We start from the raw sequence: 21,047 nt of genomic DNA, 5'->3' as shown, positions 1-21,047 counted from the left end.
TCTCACATACATATTGCCTGATCTACATCCCCCCTTTTTCTGAAATAGAATGCCGTTAACGGTGTTCTCATTTTCAGAAATATCGAGCCTTATATATCAGTTATTAAATATCAGTTATATATTATATATTATTATTACTTATATATCAGTCATTAAATGTCAGCCTTCTTCCGGTCCCCCAGTTTGATCCCACTAACGATCAATCTCTCTGTCTGCCCCCACTGTTCTAGTAGACTCCCTGGTACTGGGACACCTATTTGTTCTTCTCGTTCAAATTCTAAAATAATATAATATACAATATGTCCAGCAGATGGAGCCAAACCTTAATTTATCATTAGTCTCTGTTTGTTTTGTGCCACACCCTATTGGCCACCAGATGGTAGCACCTGACCAGTTGCTCGCGGAAGCTTCCGGAAATTGGAACGCTTATATAATTTTTTCAAAATCTCCTTCCATGATTGACCTTGTTTATATTATCTGACTATGTTGATATGTGTTCGTTTGTATTGATTTAAATATACTGGACAATTTTTGTCAAATATTGTTACACACCCTGTTCGCCACCAGAGGGCAGCAGCTGACCACGAATGAGCTGCCTCTGTTTGGTGCACACTTTGCCTCCACACAACTCTAGTTCTGCTGTTTTCTCTCAATTATCACACAGATTTGACTTAAAAAATCACACAGAGTTTATTCCCTTTTACAGACTTTGTACTATCTGAATTCTATCTCCGTGTACTACTTATTTTCTAAGTATGTACTGTGTACAGAGTGGTGTTCTTAAATTATGTTTGCAGTTTTACACACATTTTATCCCCATACAGTCAGGCAGATTTTTATTGTGCGATGTATATTTCAACAGATAGCGTGACTTCCTGAAGCAAGCTTCTACAACCCCCTTACGGCGATTGCGGCTTCAGGCAAGGAGTCGGAAACCAGTCAACAAAATCTCTTTATCGTCACGTTTAGTGAGCCTGATTAACCCCACAGCAAGAGTTGTGATGAGATTCGGTCGTTCCAAATAATTAGTTGGAGGTCGCGTCTCTCTCCTCTTGTATCACCCACAATATAACAATTCCAGCAATTTTATACATTTAAAGCACTACCAAGGCAACCGTATTAATCAATCTTTACTTGACTTACGGGGATTTTAACCCATCTGTTTTTTACGCCCTCGCAGTCTTCAATTAAAGCACTAACAAGCCAACCATATTAATCAATCTTTACTTGACTTACGGGGATTTTAACCCATCTGTTTTTTACGTACTTGCAGTCTTTGTTTTTAGTGAGTTAAGGCACGGGACTTAGCTACCCGCCTCTTACAAACACTTTGTGCCTTAGGTACAGGAATGCTCTACCTGACTCTAAGCACTTTCCCAACTAAAATATGTATTGTATTTCCTACCGTGACTAAGAACACTGAGAACGCCGCTGACAACTCTACCTTTTTTTAGTATAATCAATCACAGATTTTTGATAGTCAAAACAGGTGTCTGCTCACCTTTTGTATATGGCGCTTGATTTAGTTGTCAACGGTATCTCGGTGTCCTCCCCTGGACTGAATTCCGTCCGCTGGCTCTCGGTGTTCCTTTCTAGAGATCAGCACTCATCACGTCGGGGTCACCATTTGTTGTAGCAAACACTGTGGATGGTGGCTGAAAGCCCCCCCCCCCTCAGCTACGCGCCGTTCGTTAGATGAGGCTGATTCTATTTAATAAAGAAAGGAATTGAAAACACCGGAATTAAAGGTTATAACAATAATCTGATTTTACTGGTAAGAAACAAAACACGTATACAAGTTTTACAGAGTACTCCGGACTTCAGGTTCTACTGCTGTGCGATACAGGTATCGGGACCAGCCAGTCAGCAACAGGAAGCATTTTACATGCAAAAACAACAGTATTCATATTCATATTTTGGGGCGGAGATGTGTTGACTTCTTCCTTCCCATTTTACTCCGAAGCGAATCAGAGAGTCCGTGGGGAGGAGCTGTGTGAGCTGCTCACTCCCCCAGGTGTTTTTACTGGTTGGATTCACTTCTGGTCGGGTCCAATACAGCGAATCAGAGTTCTGAGCAGAACGTGTTGTCTTCTGACCACAGCGTGAGATTCGGAAGTTTCACAAGGGCAGAGTCAATCTTATCTCTGCACCTATTTTCTTACTTTCCCATGGAATATTTCACATAAACTATTCTTTCTCAGACAATTAAACATTGTGCACAGATATAATGATGCCCAGAAAGAACCTTGAAAAGAATATGTGTGTGCTGGTGGGAGAAGGTGTATGTGTGTGTAACAGGATCTCTGGGTCAGTGAGTTGTAAGTGAGAATACAATATCTATATATGTGATTACTTAAAACAGTTCAAACAATACATGTTCACTAAAATACAATTCAAAATAATACATGTTTACTTCAATACAGTTTAGAACCATATCTGTTTACTTCACTCCTCGCTGCTCTAACCTTGATTTAGGGACTACCAGAAGTAATCTGTCAGCAGACCTCAGTGACCGTGGGTGTGTATGGTTTTAAAAGATCTGCCAGGTATGGTGGGGCTAAACCGTTTAGGGCTTTGTATGCGAACGGTAACATTTTAAGTTGTATTCTAAAACTGACTGGTAGCCAATGTAAAGAGGCGAGTACAGGCGTAATATGTTCACGCCTGCCTGTCCTTGTAAGGAGGTGTGCAGCAGCATTCTGGACCAGCTGTAGGCGAGACAGGGAAGCCTGGCTTACTCCAATGTACAGAGCGTTGCAGTAATCCAGTTTAGTGGATATAAAACAATGTATTACTCTCTCAAAGTCATTCAAAGAAAGGAAAGGCTTGACCTTTGCTCAAATTCTTTATGACTTGTTTTATTTTACACCACTTTTAACATCCTCATTGTTGTTGTTTGTCAAACACAAGTCTAAATATCGGACTCCACTTGGCTTCACATTCATCACGTTTCCTTAAATCTGTGTTTTATTCGTTATAAATGGTGCTAATGATGGAGCTTTATATGAGCGTCTGAAAACGTAATCTAATTAAATGTCATTATCTTTGTCAATAAATCGTTCCGAGGACAACACAGTAAAACAAGATCTTCGTCAAATTCTGTATTTTAGTGGGTATTTGTATTAATTAACACAAGTTAGTGATTAATTAAGGAAAAAGGCAAGACTTGGAACATATCTCCATAGCAACAAGACATTTTCTCTGCTGGTTTGAGAGAGTTAGCACATTGAAACGCCCGATCAGTGATTCCTTTTTAATCTGGAAGGTAAGAATTCTGTTCTTTTCTATGAAGTCTGAGCGCTTTGATTACAGCGAGGTGTCTGAGGGCTGGGTAAGATATTTCGACTATGAAACACTTGCACTTCTATTGGCTAGCGCTCCAACACATTTGTACGTGATAGAGATGTCCCGCCCCTTAACCTAAGTGGTTGACCAATCACAACAGAGCCTAACCTGCCTGAAACGCCTCTATTGGACTCCTGACATTCTAGTTATCTTTTAACGCTGTCAGCTATATTTGTTTATCTGTAAGTAACGTGTTTTGTGAAACATGTCACAGTAGAGGCACAAGATACAACTAGGAAATGCATAATAGTATATGGACTTAATACAAGAAGAACATCCTTTTTTTGTTTTTGAAAGACAAACCTTTATTAATGATCCAAACATTTAATTTGATCACACATCCCATCAGTAAAGTCTGTTCAATGATTTCATGATCAGTTTCACTTTATCCACACCATGAATGTGTTTCATCTCAGCTATTTCAAACAGAATCATACATGATTTCCTTATTGATTATTATCATGATAATTAATGTTCTATAAAACATCAGAGTACCCAATTTCTATTTGGACAACAACAACAACAACAACTCATTTGTTAGTTAATTTGGGCAACAATAACATTTAATCCGTCAAAATAATACGTGTGATTATAAATGTCTCTATTGTTTTAGAAAGTGGCCAGAATAAAATGTGTACAATAAAAGAAGCTCTGCTGCTTTCTCTCTGAAGACTCGTGCATTACAAGAGAAACAACAACATGAATCAAAAGAAATATCCAACACATATTTAGAGCAAAGTTTACATATCAGTTCAGGTGAACAAGGATCCTCCTGAGCAGTGACAGCCTCCATGGCTACACAGACACAGGAAGGAGCCGGAAGAAAGTCCAACATTTACAGAACAACTCATGAGAAGATGTTGAAGCACATCCCATAATGTTTGATTGACAGCTGATCTCTGCACAGTGAAGACATGAACAATCAGCTCTGATGGACACGGTGAGTTTAAGAAGTAGAAGAGTTCCTCCAATAACTTCAGGCTATTTGAGTTTACAAAACTCAGCAGTGTCTCCATGACTATAACAAAGCCAAACTCCAGCATGTAGCGGCTGAGTGAATGTGGTCTGGACTCTATGGAGGAGAGTCATGGTTTTAGAGACGCTGTAGAAGGACAGAATACCTGCTCTGTGATCCAGGTACACTCCTACTCTGGAGGACAGAGGACCTGAGACGGGAGTTTTGATACTGTTGGAACAAAATGAATAACTGTTTTGGTCACAAACTAAGGACCAAGATTTGTCATTGTATCCAAATGCACTTTCCATCCCTGCTGCTCTGCTGATATTCTTGTATGCGACTGCTACATAAACTGCTCCCCCTCTCCACTCCACCTCCCAGTAACAACTTCCAGTCAGACTCTCTCTACTCAGGACCTGAGGACATCTAGTGAATCTGTCTGGGTGACTAGAATAAGACTGTTCTTGTTCCATGTATGTTGCTTTTCTGCTCCCCTCAGATAATACCAGCTGTGTGTGTGCTGTGTTTGGATCCAGTGTGATCTTCTGTGAATATTGTAAGAACCCAGCTCTGGTGGTGGGCTCTGCTGCTGACAGTAAAACCTCCACTTCAGTCGGTGAGACGTTTGTCCATTCCTCTCTCAGGAGGTCCTGTAGTTTGTCTCTGACTGCTGACAGGGCCGCCGTCACGTCCTCAAAGTAGCTCAGAGGACGGATGTTGATGCTGGATGAGTGTGTAGCTTCACTGAGGGCTGACAGTGAGGGGTAGCTGTGCAGAAACTGGTTGTGATCCTCTGTGTGAGACAGCAGCTTCAGCTCAGCGTCTCTCCTCTTCAGCTCAGAGATCTCCTGCTCCAGCTTCTCCTGAAGCTCTTTGACTCGACTCACTTCTCTCTTCTGCTGGGATCTGACCTGCTGCTTCACATCAGAGCTTCTTTTCTCCATGAGACGGATCAGCTCAGTGAACATCTTCTCACTGCCCTCCACTGCTTTATCAGCAGAGCCATTGACGGCCTCCACCTCCTGCTGAAGCAGCTTCACCTCCTTCTCTCTGTCCTGGATTCTCTGCTGGATGTTTAGTCGACTCCCCTCCAGCTCTCTCTGCCTCTCAGTCCTCTCTGCTGCAGCAGACACTGTGTCGTGGCCTTTGTGTTCGTCCACAGAGCAGAGATAACAGATACACTGCTGATCAGTGCGGCAGAACATCTTCATCACCTCGTCGTGATGAGAGCAGATGTTCTCCTGGAGCTTCTTGGAGGGCTCCACCAGCTTGTGTTTTTTAAAGACAGCTGATTCATAATGAGGCTGGAGGTGTTTGTCACAGTAAGAGGCCACACACTGCAGACAGGACTTACATGCTCTCAGTTTCCTCCCAGTGCAGACATCACAGGCCACATCTTCAGCTCCAGCATAGCAGAGATCAGCAGGAGCAGGTGGGGGTCCAGTCTTCTTCAGCTCCTGCACTAAAGCTGCTAACATGGTGTTTTTCAGCATGACAGGCCTCGGTGTGAAGCTCTGCCTACACTGAGGGCAGCTGTGGATCTCCTTCTCATCCTCTCCGTCCCAGAAGCCTGTAATACAGTTCAGGCAGTAGCTGTGTCCACAGGGAGTCGTCACCGGATCCTTCAGTAGATCCAGACAGATCGAACAAGATAACATTTCCCGGTCCAGCTGAACTCCTTTCTGCGCCATTTCACCTCTCAGCAGCAGCGAGTGTGTGAGTTTCACTTCCTGAGAGCTGAAACTATGTGACAGGTTATCTGAACAACAGGTGTGGGTGCAGTGAATGTGGCCTATCAGCTCTTGTTCTTTACCCACATGTTGGTTACACCCATTCTCCTCAGTGTGGATCTGAAGGGGAGGAGCCAGGAAATACAGAGTGGAGCTGGCTGTGTCTGAGAGCAGGAAGAAGAGGGAGGGCTTATCAAACTCTGAGTCATTCCAGGAGGAGGAGCAGCGCTCAGACTCTGACCTACACAGAGCCTCGGTTACAACCTCCTCTTCATTTGAAAAGAGCTTTTAGTTGTAAAATAAGTTGGTAAACTTACAAAATCTGAAGGGGGTTAAATACTTGTGTTGTGGCAATTTATCACAGGAAAGAATGAAACAGAGAGGAATCAATAAAACACAAACACAGATATAGCTGAATGTCTTGTGACCATTTTAAAGTTGGAATAAAGTCTCTAGTTGAAAGTATGTGGAAGGAGAAGCATTTTGCACACGGCGTAGGTGAACCCTTATGTTGTGTTCAGGTCTCCCGTGACCCGTTTCAAGTTTAAATTATATAATAACTACGCTCTAGTTTTTTGTATCAGAACAAGGCTTCATGATATCCTCCACAACAGATATATAAACACTACAAAACTGATTTTGACCATTTTTGCCCAGTCTGAAGGTCTCTAAAAAAAAGTGTATCATTTGGTGTTCGGGTCTGGGGAGACCCAGCAGAATTGTTTTGGGTCACTCTGGGTCAAATTTGGCCCAATCAAGATTCATCTTTGACTTTAGACACCCCTCCCCCCCCCCCCTTCATCCACTGTAACAATAATTTAATCTGGGGAGATTGTATTCTAATATTAGTCTATTATAGTCAGATAACGTAATGATCCACTGTCTTCACTATAGTGAATATAATGAGTGAATTGAATCACATATACATATGTGGTGTAATGTGTTTTGGGCCATAACATAAAATTACAACAGGATTGTACGGTTATGAATGCATTATAAATTAGTTATGATGTAGTTAAAACAATATTGGATTATAGTCATTATTTTTGTGTGTTCTGGACTGAGATAAATCATGGGTCAAAATTGACCCGCGAACACCATGAACGGTAACGGCTTTGGAACACAACACAAGGGTTAAAGAGGATTTTAAGGGTTCTCCCATTGAGTTACATGTTATAACGTTTCCCATCATGTGCTGAAAAGGCTGAATATTTTCATATTTGAATGCTTTCTTTAGCTGAAAGTAGGCTGAAGTTATTCAACGGCAAAACATGGGGTGAAATAATAAGAAGACGGAAGAATAAAGAAACAGAAGAACCAAAGTGTAAACAGCATTCACACTAAATATGAACCTGAAAACTATACGTCCTCTTTGACTGACACCAAAATGATGATTTGTGGTTGAAACCTTCTTTTAAATCTTTTATTTTTACCCTCCAACAGATGTGTCTCAATGGAGAAGAAGAAACCTCAGATTCCTTAGAGTCCATCGAGGTGAGTTCCTCCGAGGAGACGTCCCCCGCTGTGTCCCCTTCCCAGGATCCCCCCCACAGGACGCCATCACAGAGACACCCCTACGTGATCCAGGAGACTGAACCTCCTTCCTCACTCCCTTCCTCACCTCCTCCCCTCCTCATCTCCTTCCCTCCTCTCCTCTCAGAGGACCCTCAGACCTCCACAGACCCCCTCCCTCTCCTCCCTGAAGACCCAGCAAACATAGCTCTGTTTGTGGACGTTTCTCCGAGCGCTGACCTCCTGAACGTCCTCTGCCTCCCCCTCCCCAATTCCAGAGTTTCCTCACCCTTTCTCCACAGCAGCCCCCACCCTAAAGGTGCCTCTAAGCACCGCCCTCACCGGGGTCCCTGTTTGCGTCACGTTCCAGTTCTACACCCCAGAACCAGAACCAGAACCCAGAGGAGACAGCAAGTGATCCAAAGAGACTAAGTGAAGTGTTTTGGCCGTGCTGCTCTCTGACAGAGGGTCTGTGAGGGTCTGAACGTAATCTGATTTTAAATAAAATACATCATTGCGGTCTGGTTATTATGTACTTTATAACTCTATCATCTTTATTTTCCATTTCATTGTATTTTTGAATGACTTTTTTTATTGTTTTAATCTATTTTATTTTCACATTTTTATCAATTGCTTGTCAAACCCTTTGAAGTGTATCAGAGGAGCTCTAAAAGGTGCTATATCATTGTTTTAAATGTGATAATTGGTCATCATTTTATCGTTATTTGTACTTTACTTCTTTTATTCTACCTATTTCTATTATTAAGATTTAATCATTTTAATAATCATAATTTGTATTCACTGTATTTTCTCTTAAATGTTGTTTATTATGACTTTTATTAGTTTTATTTTCAACATTTTACCACTTTTTAAAATCCTCATGTTTGCCAATTGGTCGTCAAACACAGATTAATAAAGTATTTTTGTTATATCATCAGTTTTATTTTCTATTTCCCAATAATTGTTGTTGATCATTATCCAATCCAATCCACTTTATTTCTATAGCACATTTAAAAACAACAGAGTAGAACAAAGTGCTGTACATCAACAACTGTATAAAAACATAGCATAAATACATGAAAAACAGACAGGACATGAAACAAATGTAAAACACGAGACAATGAAACCAGATCAGAAGCCACAGACTGAGAAACTCTCCTACATGACGTAAAAACAATACAAAACACTAGTAAGATAAAAACCCAAATTTAAAAGCACAAGTGTCACCTGGCCTGTAAATGCAAGGGAAAAGAAGTGGGTTTTCAAACGAGATTTAAAACAGGCAGAGTTGGAGCAAGTCTAACCTGGAGGGGCAATTCGTTCCATACTTTTGGAGCTGCAACAGCAAAGGCTCTGTCTCCTCGCTGCTCTAACCTTGATTTTGGGACGACCAGAAAGAGTCTGTCAGCCGACCTCAGTGACCGTGTGGGTGTGTATGGTTTTAAAAGATCTGCCAGCAGGGTTCGAGTTATAAACTGAGCTCTATGGGGGTCTTTGAAACTAACGCGTGCGCACGCATGCACGCGCACACACACTCAAACTCAAACACACACACACACACACACACACACACACACACACACACACACACACACACACACACACACACACACACACACACACACACACACACACACACACACACACACACACACACACACACACACACACACACACACACACACAACACACACACACACACACACACACACACACACACACACACACACACACACACACACACACACACACACACACACATACACACACACACACACAGACACACCAATAATAAACATACTGTATGGACAGGGGATACTATTTAAAAAAAATTGCAAATGTATTTGGGAACCTATCCATGTGAACATATTTTGGGGGTGGACCTCAAATCCTCTAGGGGGGTCCGGGGGCATGCCCCCCCTGGTAAGATATTTTTTTTAATTTTGGAGTTAAATGCATCAATCTGGTGCATTTTGAGGGGAAAATAAAGAGACTAGATCTATGGAAACACCCATATGAAACAGATGCCACATCATGTAGACAGACAGTCACCCTGTGTGAGGCAAACCCACATTTGCGCAGCGTTGCGTTCACAATAGCCTACATTAAAAAAAAAAAATCGCTAGGCCATCGGGAAACCTCCCGGCCCTCCCGATGGCCAGTCCGGGCCTGCCAGCAGCCCTCTACTTGCTACAAACTTAAATATGAAAACATAGCCGTGGGAACATGTTTCAAATGGGGGGTGCTGTGGGGATGACACCAGGGCCGGTTCTGACCAATTTGCTGCCCTAGGCAAGATTTTTGCTGGTTCAATTATATCTTATTTTATCAGTTAACATTTATTTATTCATCCATTTTTTTTTAATCTCTCCAGTTTTAAAGGATATTGTTGGTTTACTGTCCTATAGTATACATGTGCCAAGAGCAAGGACTGTCTTAGGTAAGACAGCTTTTATGTGCGCAGCTCCACTTGCTTGGAACAATCTTCAGCAAGAATTTAAACTGAGCAATCTCATTCCTCTGCATGTTTTTAAAGCTAGGCTAAATGAAATGCTCGTTGATATTATGGGTACTTGTAAATGTCTATAACTATGTAAATGTATCCTGTAAATATAATGTATGATGTCCTTTATTGTTTTATGTTTCATGTGGAACCTATATGCTGCAGGTCTCCCTTGAAAAAGAGATCTATGATCTCAATGGGACCAATCTGGTAAAATAAAGGTTTGAAATGAAATGAAATTACATTGGAATGATTTCAAACCTGTTTTTATTTATCCTAATAATTATAAAGGTGTGCCTTGGAAATATTTGTTTACATAAATTGTGATAAAACCGTTTGAGACACACTGAGATAACTTAGACTAATGTGAACTATCAAAACACTCAGAGTCCTTTACCTCACTGAGCCTCTCAGGGCAAATGGAAAATGTAACCGGGGTGAAAAGGGTGTTATCTTTACTTAATTATGAATGTGAACAGTTGTATCAACAGCTTTTACAATGTGCTGCTGACTGCTGGAAAGTGGTTTTACTTTAATGTATTTGTTTCGTCCATTGTGCTAATGCAGGTGGGGCCGACCAGTTATACAAGAGGTAAATAATAGCTGTACTTTTTTTTAATGAGCCACATGCCATGATGCACCAACATAATTGTATTATTTAGACTGACATTAAGCAGTTGAATCAACTCATTACAGGGCGAGAGAGTGAGAGAGAGAGAGAGAGAGAGAGAGAGAGAGAGAGAGAGAGAGAGAGAGAGAGAGAGAGAGAGAGAGAGAGAGAGAGAGATCAGACAAAGTGATATGAGTGATAGTGAAACGTTTTAACTTTCATTTAGCAAAAAATAGCGTGAAACTTTACATGCAAGTTCCAAAGTAACTTCCTGAAATGTAATTGTCTGCGGTGATTCTACGGAGTCCCCAAAGGCCCAAATTTTGCACACAAAACATATTTTCGGCTGCCCGGGCATAAGGAAGTTGCTCTACTTATGAAATCTCTGTTAGTTTAAACTCCCACTTCACTACTTTACATTCAAAACAAATAGCTTATAAAATGTGGCACGGCATTATTGATAAAGCTACATATTAGTCTATAAAATAGTTACATCATACTTATCTTAACCAGCAACACCAATAAAATACTGCTTCACATAAATGCATCGCAAATAATCATCAGTTTTTATTCATGCATATAGAGGCAACAGAACCACACATCAACATTTCATCCATGCATTTCTTCACTTGTCAGTTGTTGTTCAAGCTCTCAAACAAACAAGCGGGCAGTACATCACATTGGCTCTTTTTGCTGCTACTTTGACAACATGGTTGCAACCGGTTTTGTTTTCGTGCTGTTGATGCCAATTTTCATTTTTTTATATAGTCAGTTGATGATTTCATAAACTAAGAGTGAGGTATATTTTCGCCTCGCACATTTTCCATCCAAATGAAGCAACATTTCTAAATCATTTTCAGACAAATTTGACTACACATGTTAGTGTTGTTAGATCTTATTGTCTTATATTTTTGGACAGCACTTTGAATTGCTTTGTGTTGAAAGGTGCTATATAAATAAACTTGCCTCGCCTTGCCTTGTGATGACTCAAAATCTACTAGGATTAATAAATGTCCAAAGTGTCTATTACGTTAGTAGGAAATCCAACCTAGAGCAATTGAGCATTGGAATAGAACATGTTGTTTCATACGGCCCAATGAGAACAAACATGAGGCAGAATCTAAACAGGAATGTGTAAAAACATGTTGAATCATTAAACATCTGATAGAACAAGAACAAGACACACCTAGTTTTTGTTTTTCTAAAAACAAAACAATGAGGTAGATAATTGCTGTAAACGTTTTTAAGGAGGGGCAGCTTGGGCGTATTGTTGTACATAGCAGTGGGAACATGTTTCAAATGGGGGGTGCTGTGGGGATGACACCAGAGCCGGTTCTGACCAATTTGCTGCCCTCGGAAAGATTTTTGCTGGTTCAATTATATCTTATTTTACCAGTTAACATTTATTTATTTATTTATCCATATTTTTTAATCTCTCCAGTTTTAAAGGATATTATTGGTTTACTGTCCTATAGTATACATTGGAATGATTTCAAACCTGTTTTTATTTATCCTAATAATTATAAAGGTGTGCCTTGGAAATATTTGTTTACATAAATTGTGATAAAACCGTTTGAGACACACTGAGATAACTTAGACTAAAGTGAACTATCTAAACACTCAGAGTCCTTTACCTCACTGAGCCTCTCAGGCAGTGGCGGTTCTAGAACATTTTACATGGGGTGGCAAAGGGGGGGCAAGAGGTCATGCCAGGGTGGCATGGGAGGGCGGACAGTACGTGGTATTTTATACTGTATATAACCTATTTATTGTTAATTCATGCCCAAACACAAGTGTTCTTAATGCACAAGAGAAACAAGGTGTTCAGACAAACAATCGGGTGCACTTTGAGTCCCCCAAGCTTACTTCAACAATTTTAAATGAAAGGAAACTACAACATTTATTTTAAAGCAATGAATTAATGGAACAGGTTGTTTTGCATTACAATGTAAAACTAAATATATATATATATATTGTTTTAAAAAAATTGGTTGTCTTAGTAGTAGACATATTTGCATGTCCTCACTAAGCATTATTACATATTAATTTAATATTAAACAAATCAAAATGGCCAATTATCCCAAAATGTTGCTGCTAATATAATCATATGCTTGTCAACTTTAACTGATCAAAAAGAAATTCTGAAAAAATACTTGAATTATCTATGAAATTGCAATATTGACACACGTCCCTCAGTTTGTTTCAACCCCGTCACGCCATACCATTTACCCTCCTATTAAAATAATGGATCAGTCCATGTGTGATCTGCATTGAGGGAATTACATCACAAAAGTCTTCTGAAGAAAAGATGGCAAAGAAAGGCAAGTGTCAGTTTCTTCTCTTACCTATATTTCAGTTTTTGTATTTTCAGATTAAGATTGACAAGCTCAACATTTCAACTCTGTTATATGAATTAATAATAGAAAATAATTGTTTATTACAAAATAAACAATAGTTTTGCAAAATATTACAATTTTGTAATGTCCTTGACTTCCATGTGGTGCCATATCTTAGCTAAACAAGGTCTCATGGCTACTTTTTGTCAAAAACTTCAACCTTGTTACATTTTTTCAAGGAAATTCCTAGTAATTATTTATATGTTGTGCCTGAGGTGGGAAAATGTAAGTAGTCCACTACCAGATGTTATGACCAAACATTTTGGATTCATTTTTCAAAGATGTAAAGACCCAAAAGGCACCCGATTCAGAGAATACTCAGAATTCTGCTTACTGTAAGTACAGTAAAGTACTTAGTTATAATTAAGTACACAAATGACATCACCCATCTCTTCAGAGAGCTAAAGGTGACCTGTGCAGCAACACATTTCAATCAATGTTTGTCAATACTAAGAGCTGCTAGATTGTGCTGCTGTGATGGAATATGTAAGAAGAACTAGAACATATATGGTCCAGCTGGAGTCTCCTCTGCCTCCTGATCACTGCCTCTGTCCCTCTTTCTGACACTTCATCTTTATTCCTCACATACATGTCTTCTTCTTCACTAATGTCTTCATCTCCTCCTCTTCCTCCTGCTCTGACCCTCCTGGTCTCTTCATCTCCTCCTCTTCCTCCTGCTCTGACCCTCCTGGTCTCTTCATCTCCTCCTCTTCCTCCTGCTGTGACCCTCCTGGTCTCTTCAGTGAACTCTCTTTTCCTTTTCCTCTTTCTGTTCGTCCTGATCACTTCTCAGATATGTCTTTGTGTTGTTGTTGAATCACTCCAGCTACTCTGGCCTGCAAGAGTCTACTTGTGAAAAGCACTGGTACAAATGCTTGTATAACTTTACACGTTAGGGTCAGGGCCGTATCCAGGATTTCCTAAATACCGAGGTCCAAACATGATAAGGGGGTTCGGGGGTATACCCCCCCTGAGATTTTTGGGATTTTCATGATCTAGTTAGGTGCTTTTTAAGTCCTGTGGGGGGTCACCAATTGGATAATATATTGATTTCAAACCATGTCAGTGGGCTGCAGCATCAATTATTTTTGAAAGTGTAATGCATAAGAATCAGTTGATTGTTACATATTATTGATCTGGACATGCAGAAGAGGCTAAAATGATCCCAAAACATTGTCAACATTCATTTTCCATGTCTCTCTCCTTTCCATAACCTGCCCCCTCTCTTCCATCTTCTTTAGTCTCTCCGTCTTCTTCCTGTTCATTACTCTCTCTGTCCTCTACTCTTTCTCTTTGTTCAATCTCTCCCTCGTTGTTCACTTTTTGCTCCTTCTCACTTGTCGCTCCTGCCAGTGAATTAAAAGCAATTCAGCAATTTAGTTCATTTCACTTGTTTGTTTGCATTATTTTTTTTATTTAAATCTGTTTTGTTTGATTCTCAAAAGAGAACAAAGATGTAAGCTAATTGTGTTTTATACAATTGTATGTTATTATGACATCATAACTGCAATAGATATATGTTGTTTTAAAATTATGCCTATTGTCTATAGTGTAAATGAAGACTATTGTTATAAATAGATAGATAGATAGATAGATAGATAGATAGATAGATAGATAGATGGATGGATGGATGGATGGATGGATGGATCGATGGATCGATGGATCGATGGATCGATGGATCGATGGATCGATGGATCGATGGATAGATGGATAGATGGATAGATGGATAGATGGATAGATGGATAGATAGAGATAGATAGAGATAGATAGAGATAGATAGATAAATAGATAGATAGATAGATAGATAGATAGATAGATAGATAGATAGATAGATAGATAGATAGATAGATAGATAGATAGATAGATAGATAGATAGATAGATAGATAGATAGATAGATAGATAGATAGATGGGGTTATTAAGCCTACATTCTTTTGTGTGACTGTACCTGCAGTTCCTCCCTGACTTCCATCACTTTCTCTCTTTCTCTTTCTCTCTGCCTGTCCTGTCTCTTCCTTACCAAAGCTGAGCTTCAACTGACGTAGTCTTTTCATTATATCTGAGTCAGCGTAAAAAGAAAACAATACAATGTTATATCTTCAATGTTTTACTCAAATTGAAATGAAAGAAAAGCATTACAACGTTTGTTAAAAGGTAATCCTTCTGACATTGGATGCATGTAATTAACTGTAGCTCTCTAGCTAGTTTATTCACGCAATTTAAACCAAAGTATAGCCGATAGCTGCAATATAAGTTAGTGTGCATGTTGTCGGACGTCCACTGACTAACGTAGAGCGTTCACACAGGATCTGCTGGTCATATGATGTCCTGTGAGGAACAGAAACACAAGCAGCCCACTGGACTCAGAGACTCTAGATACCTCATCACACCTCCGCTGCTCCGATACAAGTCCTAAAATTATATTTTAAATGATTCACTTTTAACTAATGTAATGCTTGTTTCGTTGCTTGAGAAGCTTGTGGAAATAGTGTAGGTTTGTTTTAGTACAGTTTTAGGGAAACAAAAGTTAGGGGGGCAGCTGGGGGGGCAAGGCTCTACAGTGGGGGGGGCAACTGCCCCCCCTTGCCCCCCCGTAGATCCGCCCCTGCTCTCAGGGCACATGGAAAATGTAACCGGGGTGAAAAGGGTGTTATCTTTACTTAATTATGAATGTGAACATCAAGGCCGAAAATTAGTTTTTGTATTATATTTGTATTATATTTCCATTTAATCTTGTGGACGTGCAGATTCCCTGTCCTCCATCAGGGGGTGCTGCAGCACCCTCAGCACCCCTACTTACCACGGCCCTGTATGAAAAGGTTCAACTACGCACACACACATCATCTCGGCTCGCGCAGCACGCTCACAGGCATAGATTGTGCAATAAAGTATTGCGCACCTTGGAGGTGCAGTGCAGGCATATTGTTATTCAAGAGATGCGTTGTTCTTTTGGAAAACATGTTTTTCTTTTAGCCTATTTACCTCGTTAAAGGTGGGGTAGGTACGTTTGAAAAACCGGCTCGAGATCGCTAGAATTTGAAAATACACAACCGGAGAAAATCTGCCACTTCCTTACAGAGCCCCTCCTCCAACACACACGAACGCGCACATGACCAATGAGGGCACGAGATAAGTTTGTGAAGGCTGACAGGCAGGTAGGCCATCCAGTTATTTTAGCCGGGCCGGCTAAAATGATTGGTCGTACTTTTTACAGTATTACGGCTTCCACAGATGACATTTTTTTATGGATTCTTTGTCAAAGCACTTAAGATATTCATTGCTATCGGGATGTTAAGAGCATTCCATGGAATATAACAAAAAGTGTATCTCGAGCCGGTTTCTCAAACTTACCTACCCAACCTTTAACGTAAATAATACTCATTACATTGACACATGCATTATTTGTGTTTAAAATAATGGTTGTTGGTAATGTATTAGCGACCCCCACAGATGTATGATTTCACTGCGTCCGTGGGAGCTCAGACCAGGGGCGTCGCCTGGACCTGAAAACATTCGGGGCTTAGCCCACAGTGGCGGCGGCACTACAGTGGCATTTTTTACTGCAACACTCCCCACACGCACACACACAATACACCCGCGACTGTTACAATGAAGGCTCGATAATCAGCTCACGGCATATAGGCAGGGGTAAAGTGGTATTTTTTATGAGTGGGGGGCAGACCTCACCTCCTCTAGGGGGGTCCGGGGGGATGCTCCCCTGGGAAGATTTTTTTTTAAATGTTGAAGTTAAATGCATCAATCTGGTGCACTTTGAGAGCAAAATGAAGAGATCTATGGATACCTCTCTCAACACCCATATGAAGCAGAACTGTAAACAGATGTACTTTTTCTTTATGGATATTTTACTAATCACTCCCCTTTTAAACTCTATTCTTGTTTTACTGCCATATAGTATTTCATAACTGTTTTTCCTTTATTCTCTTATTTTTTTTATAACTATAATGATCATATGAAGGTGTGCCGCTGAAATAATCTTTTGAATAATTTGTGACCAAACCGTTTGAGACCCACTGAGATAACTTAGACTAAAGTTAACTATCTAAACACTCAGAGAGTCCTTTAGCTCACCTGAGTCTCTCAGTCTGAGAGGAGAGGACTCTCCTCCAGCTTCTTGTGGAACAAACAGCTCCTTATGTCCGTTAGTGCAGCTAGCAAACCAGATGCTAACAACACGGTCCATGCTGACACCGGTCCCTCCCTCCCTCTCTCTCCCTCTCTCTCTCTCTATCACACTAAATGCGCTATTGCCACACACACACAGAGCCGAGCTTGAATGACACAAGCACACGTTTATTTCCATGCAACTCTCTGATTGGTCTGGTGTCATGCCTCTGTTGCATTCACTGAACACGGGAAATTACAGTGCTGCCGTCCTCTCGTGTCATGATGAGGTTCACGTAAAGCACGGTTAATGTATTATATTATTGAGGGAGAATTGTCCGGGGCTACAGAAAAAACATTCGGGGCTAAAGCCCCGGATGCCCAGGCCAGGCGACGCAACTAGCTCAGACCCCTCCTTATGGGAGCACAGCTCCCATTGGCTCCCACATAACTCGAACCCTGTCTGCCAGGTACGGTGGGGCTAAACCGTTTAGGGCTTTGTATGCGAACAGTAACATTTTAAGTTGTATTCTAAAATTGACTGGTAGGCTAGTCAATGTAAAGAGGAGAGTACAGGCGTAATATGTTCACGCCTGCCTGTCCTTGTAAGGAGGCGTGCAGCAGCATTCTGGACCAGCTGTAGGCGAGACAGGGAAGCCTGGCTCACTCCAATGTACAGAGCGTTGCAGTAATCCAGTTTAGTGGATATAAAACAATGTATTACTCTCTCAAAGTCATTAAAAGAAAGGAAAGGCTTGACCTTTGCTAAAATTCTTTATGACTTGTTTTATTTTACACCACTTTTAACATCCTCATTGTTGTTGTTTGTCAAACACAAGTCTAAATATCCGACTCCACTTGGCTTCAAATTCATCACGTTTCCTTAAATCTGTGTTTTATTCGTTATAAATGGTGCTAATGATGGAGCTTTATATGAGCGTCTGAAAACGTAATCTAATTAAATGTCATTATCTTTGTCAATAAATCGTTCCGAGGACAACACAGTAAAACAAGATCTTCGTCAAATTCTGTATTTTATTGGGTATTTGTATTAATTAACACAAGTTAGTGATTAATTAAGGAAAAAGGCAAGACTTGGAACATATCTCCATAGCAACAAGACATTTTCTCTGCTGGTTTGAGAGAGTTAGCACATTGAAACGCCCGATCAGTGATTCCTTTTTAATCTGGAAGGTAAGAATTCTGTTCTTTTCTATGAAGTCTGAGCGCTTTGATTACAGCGAGGTGTCTGAGGGCTGGGTAAGATATTTAGACTATGTAACACTTGCACTTCTATTGGCTAGCGCTCCAACACATTTGTACGTGATAGAGATGTCCCGCCCCTTAACCTAAGTGGTTGACCAATCACAACAGAGCCTAACCTGCCTGAAACGCCTCTATTGGACTCCTGACATCCTAGTTATCTTTTAACGCTGTCAGCTATATTTGTTTATCTGTAAGTAACGTGTTTTGTGAAACATGTCACAGTGGAGGCACAAGATACAACTAGGAAATGCATAATAGTATATGGACATAATACAAGAAGAACATCCTTTTTTTGTTTTTGAAAGACAAACCTTTATTAATGATCCAAACATTTAATTTGATCACACATCCCATCAGTAAAGTCTGTTCAATGATTTCATGATCAGTTTCACTTTATCCACACCATGAATGTGTTTCATCTCAGCTATTTCAAACAGAATCATACATGATTTCCTTATTGATTATTATCATGATAATTAATGTTCTATAAAACATCAGAGTACCCAATTTCTATTTGGACAACAACAACAACAACAACAATTAGTCTGCAAAAAAATAACTGTAATATTATACAATGTATTTCCCAAGCAAAGACTCTAAGCTATTTACAGGAGAATAATACATGATTTACTTATTGATTATGATCATGACAGTACGTAATATCATTTTAAATAAACAAGTTAGGATGAAATAAGTGTTATAACCATCTGGGAACTCATTTGTTAGTTAATTTGGGCAACAAAAACATTTAATCTGTCAAAATAATACATGTGATTATAAATGTCTCTCTTGTTTTAGAAAGTGGCCAGAATAAAATGTGTACAATAAAAGAAGCTCTGCTGCTTTCTCTCTGAAGACTCGTGCATTACAAGAGAAACAACAACATGAATCAAAAGAAATATCCAACACATATTTAGAGCAAAGTTTACATATCAGTTCAGGTGAACAAGGATCCTCCTGAGCAGTGACAGCCTCCATGGCTAAACAGACACAGGAAGGAGCCGGAAGAAAGTCCAACATTTACAGAACAACTCATCGGCTCCAAATCCACCCTCAGCAAAAACCCCAACCTGACACTCACCATCGATGGCACCCCTGTTTCCCCCTCCACCCAGGCACGCAACCTTGATGTTATATTTGACCACACCCTCTCCCTCGAGCCCCACATCCGGCAAGTTGTAAAAACCTCCTTTTTACACCTCCGCAATATTGCCAAACTCCGTCCCTCTCTCACCCGCCCCGCAGCTGAGCGACTCATTCATCCCCAAGGCCAAACTGCGGAGCTTTGGGGACAGAGCCTTCTCTGTGGCAGCCCCGAAGCTCTGGAACTCCCTCCCCCAAGACCTCCGTGAGTCTGAGTCCCTCACCCTGTTCCAGTCCCACCTCAAAACCCACCTCTTCAACTCTGTTTATCCATAAGCCCCCCCCCCCCCCCCCCCCCCCTCTCAACCAAGTTCCTCCTGACTGCTTTTCCCATTTTGTTTTTTTGTTTTTTGTTTAGTTTAGTTTTTTGCCTGTCCTTGTTTGTCTACCCTCCCTCAAATGTAAAGCGTCTTTGGGTTCGAGAAAAGCGCTATAGAAATACAATTTTTTATTATTAGGGTCTGAGACCTACAGTAGGTCGGCGAAGACCCTATTGAAATCGGTCGCGCAGCGACCGATAAACCTTTGACCCCCGCAACACATGTGAAAACTCACCAAATGTTGCACGCGCGTCAGAAGTGGTGCAACTTGCGATATGTAATTGGTTCCGGAACTTTGCGTAAAAAATTGCGTAGGCCACGCCCACTTCCGTTTTTAACGTAAACTCCCCCCACTTTAACTTTCACGTAAACGAACGAAACTCGCTACGCATATCTAGGGTGCGGAGACGAACAAAAAAGCCTCTTGGAGGGGTAAAAAATAACGTACAGGAAGTCGGCCATTTTGAATTTGGCGTCGGAAAAACGCGATTTATCGCGTTTCTCGTCCTCCGCGCAAAATCTATCTTCTCCCAGGGACTTTATCCGTATGACTCGAAATTCGTCGGGGAGCATCTCCAGACATGGGCAATTCAAAGTTATCACGGAAGTTTTTTTCTTTCGCACGGTGCAGCCGTGATTTGGCGCCAAAGTTCGCGTTCGCTCGATGCTAGGCCCATCAAACGCCATGGAACACGATGATGTCATAACTCAAACTGACATGCTCACAACGCCACCAAACTTCACATGATGGTTAACACTGCGGCCCTGAACAGCTCTACGTCAAATTTTATGTTACTTAATATGGCGTTACCATGGCAACGAATCCCTCGCCATAAAACACGGTGTCGCTGTAACTCCAAGGGACACGGTCCCATCGTCCACCAATCTTCACTTTTATATCACCGGTCCATGCCTCAACAGCTCTACGTGAAATCTGAGATCTCACCGTATGCCGTTTCCATGGCAACGCATCCCTCGCCGTAAAACACAATGTTGTCTTAAGTCAATGGAAAATGGTCCAAACTGCACCAGACTTCAGATGACAGTTAATGGTCCGGCCCTCAACAGCTCTACGCCGATTATGGGATGTCATCATATGCCGTTGCCATGGCGACAGATCCCTCGCCATAAAACACAATGTTG

At 40.9% G+C, this 21,047-nt stretch overlaps 1 protein-coding gene across 1 annotated transcript; it reads right to left on the bottom strand.

Annotated features, from left to right (window-relative positions):
* Positions 1-3,880: 3,880 nt before the first annotated feature.
* Positions 3,881-6,178, bottom strand: LOC117497252 (tripartite motif-containing protein 16-like). Its single transcript, XM_034149166.1, has one exon. The coding sequence runs from the start codon at positions 5,992-5,994 to the stop codon at positions 4,327-4,329; it is 1,668 nt and encodes a 555-aa protein (XP_034005057.1). The 5' UTR covers positions 5,995-6,178; the 3' UTR covers positions 3,881-4,326.
* Positions 6,179-21,047: the final 14,869 nt, after the last annotated feature.

This window comes from Trematomus bernacchii, unplaced genomic scaffold, assembly GCF_902827165.1.
Source record: "Trematomus bernacchii unplaced genomic scaffold, fTreBer1.1, whole genome shotgun sequence".
NCBI classification, from domain to species: domain Eukaryota; kingdom Metazoa; phylum Chordata; class Actinopteri; order Perciformes; family Nototheniidae; genus Trematomus; species Trematomus bernacchii.
The sequence above is the reverse complement of the archived record's forward strand: the minus strand, read 5'-3'. Positions and strand labels throughout refer to the sequence as shown.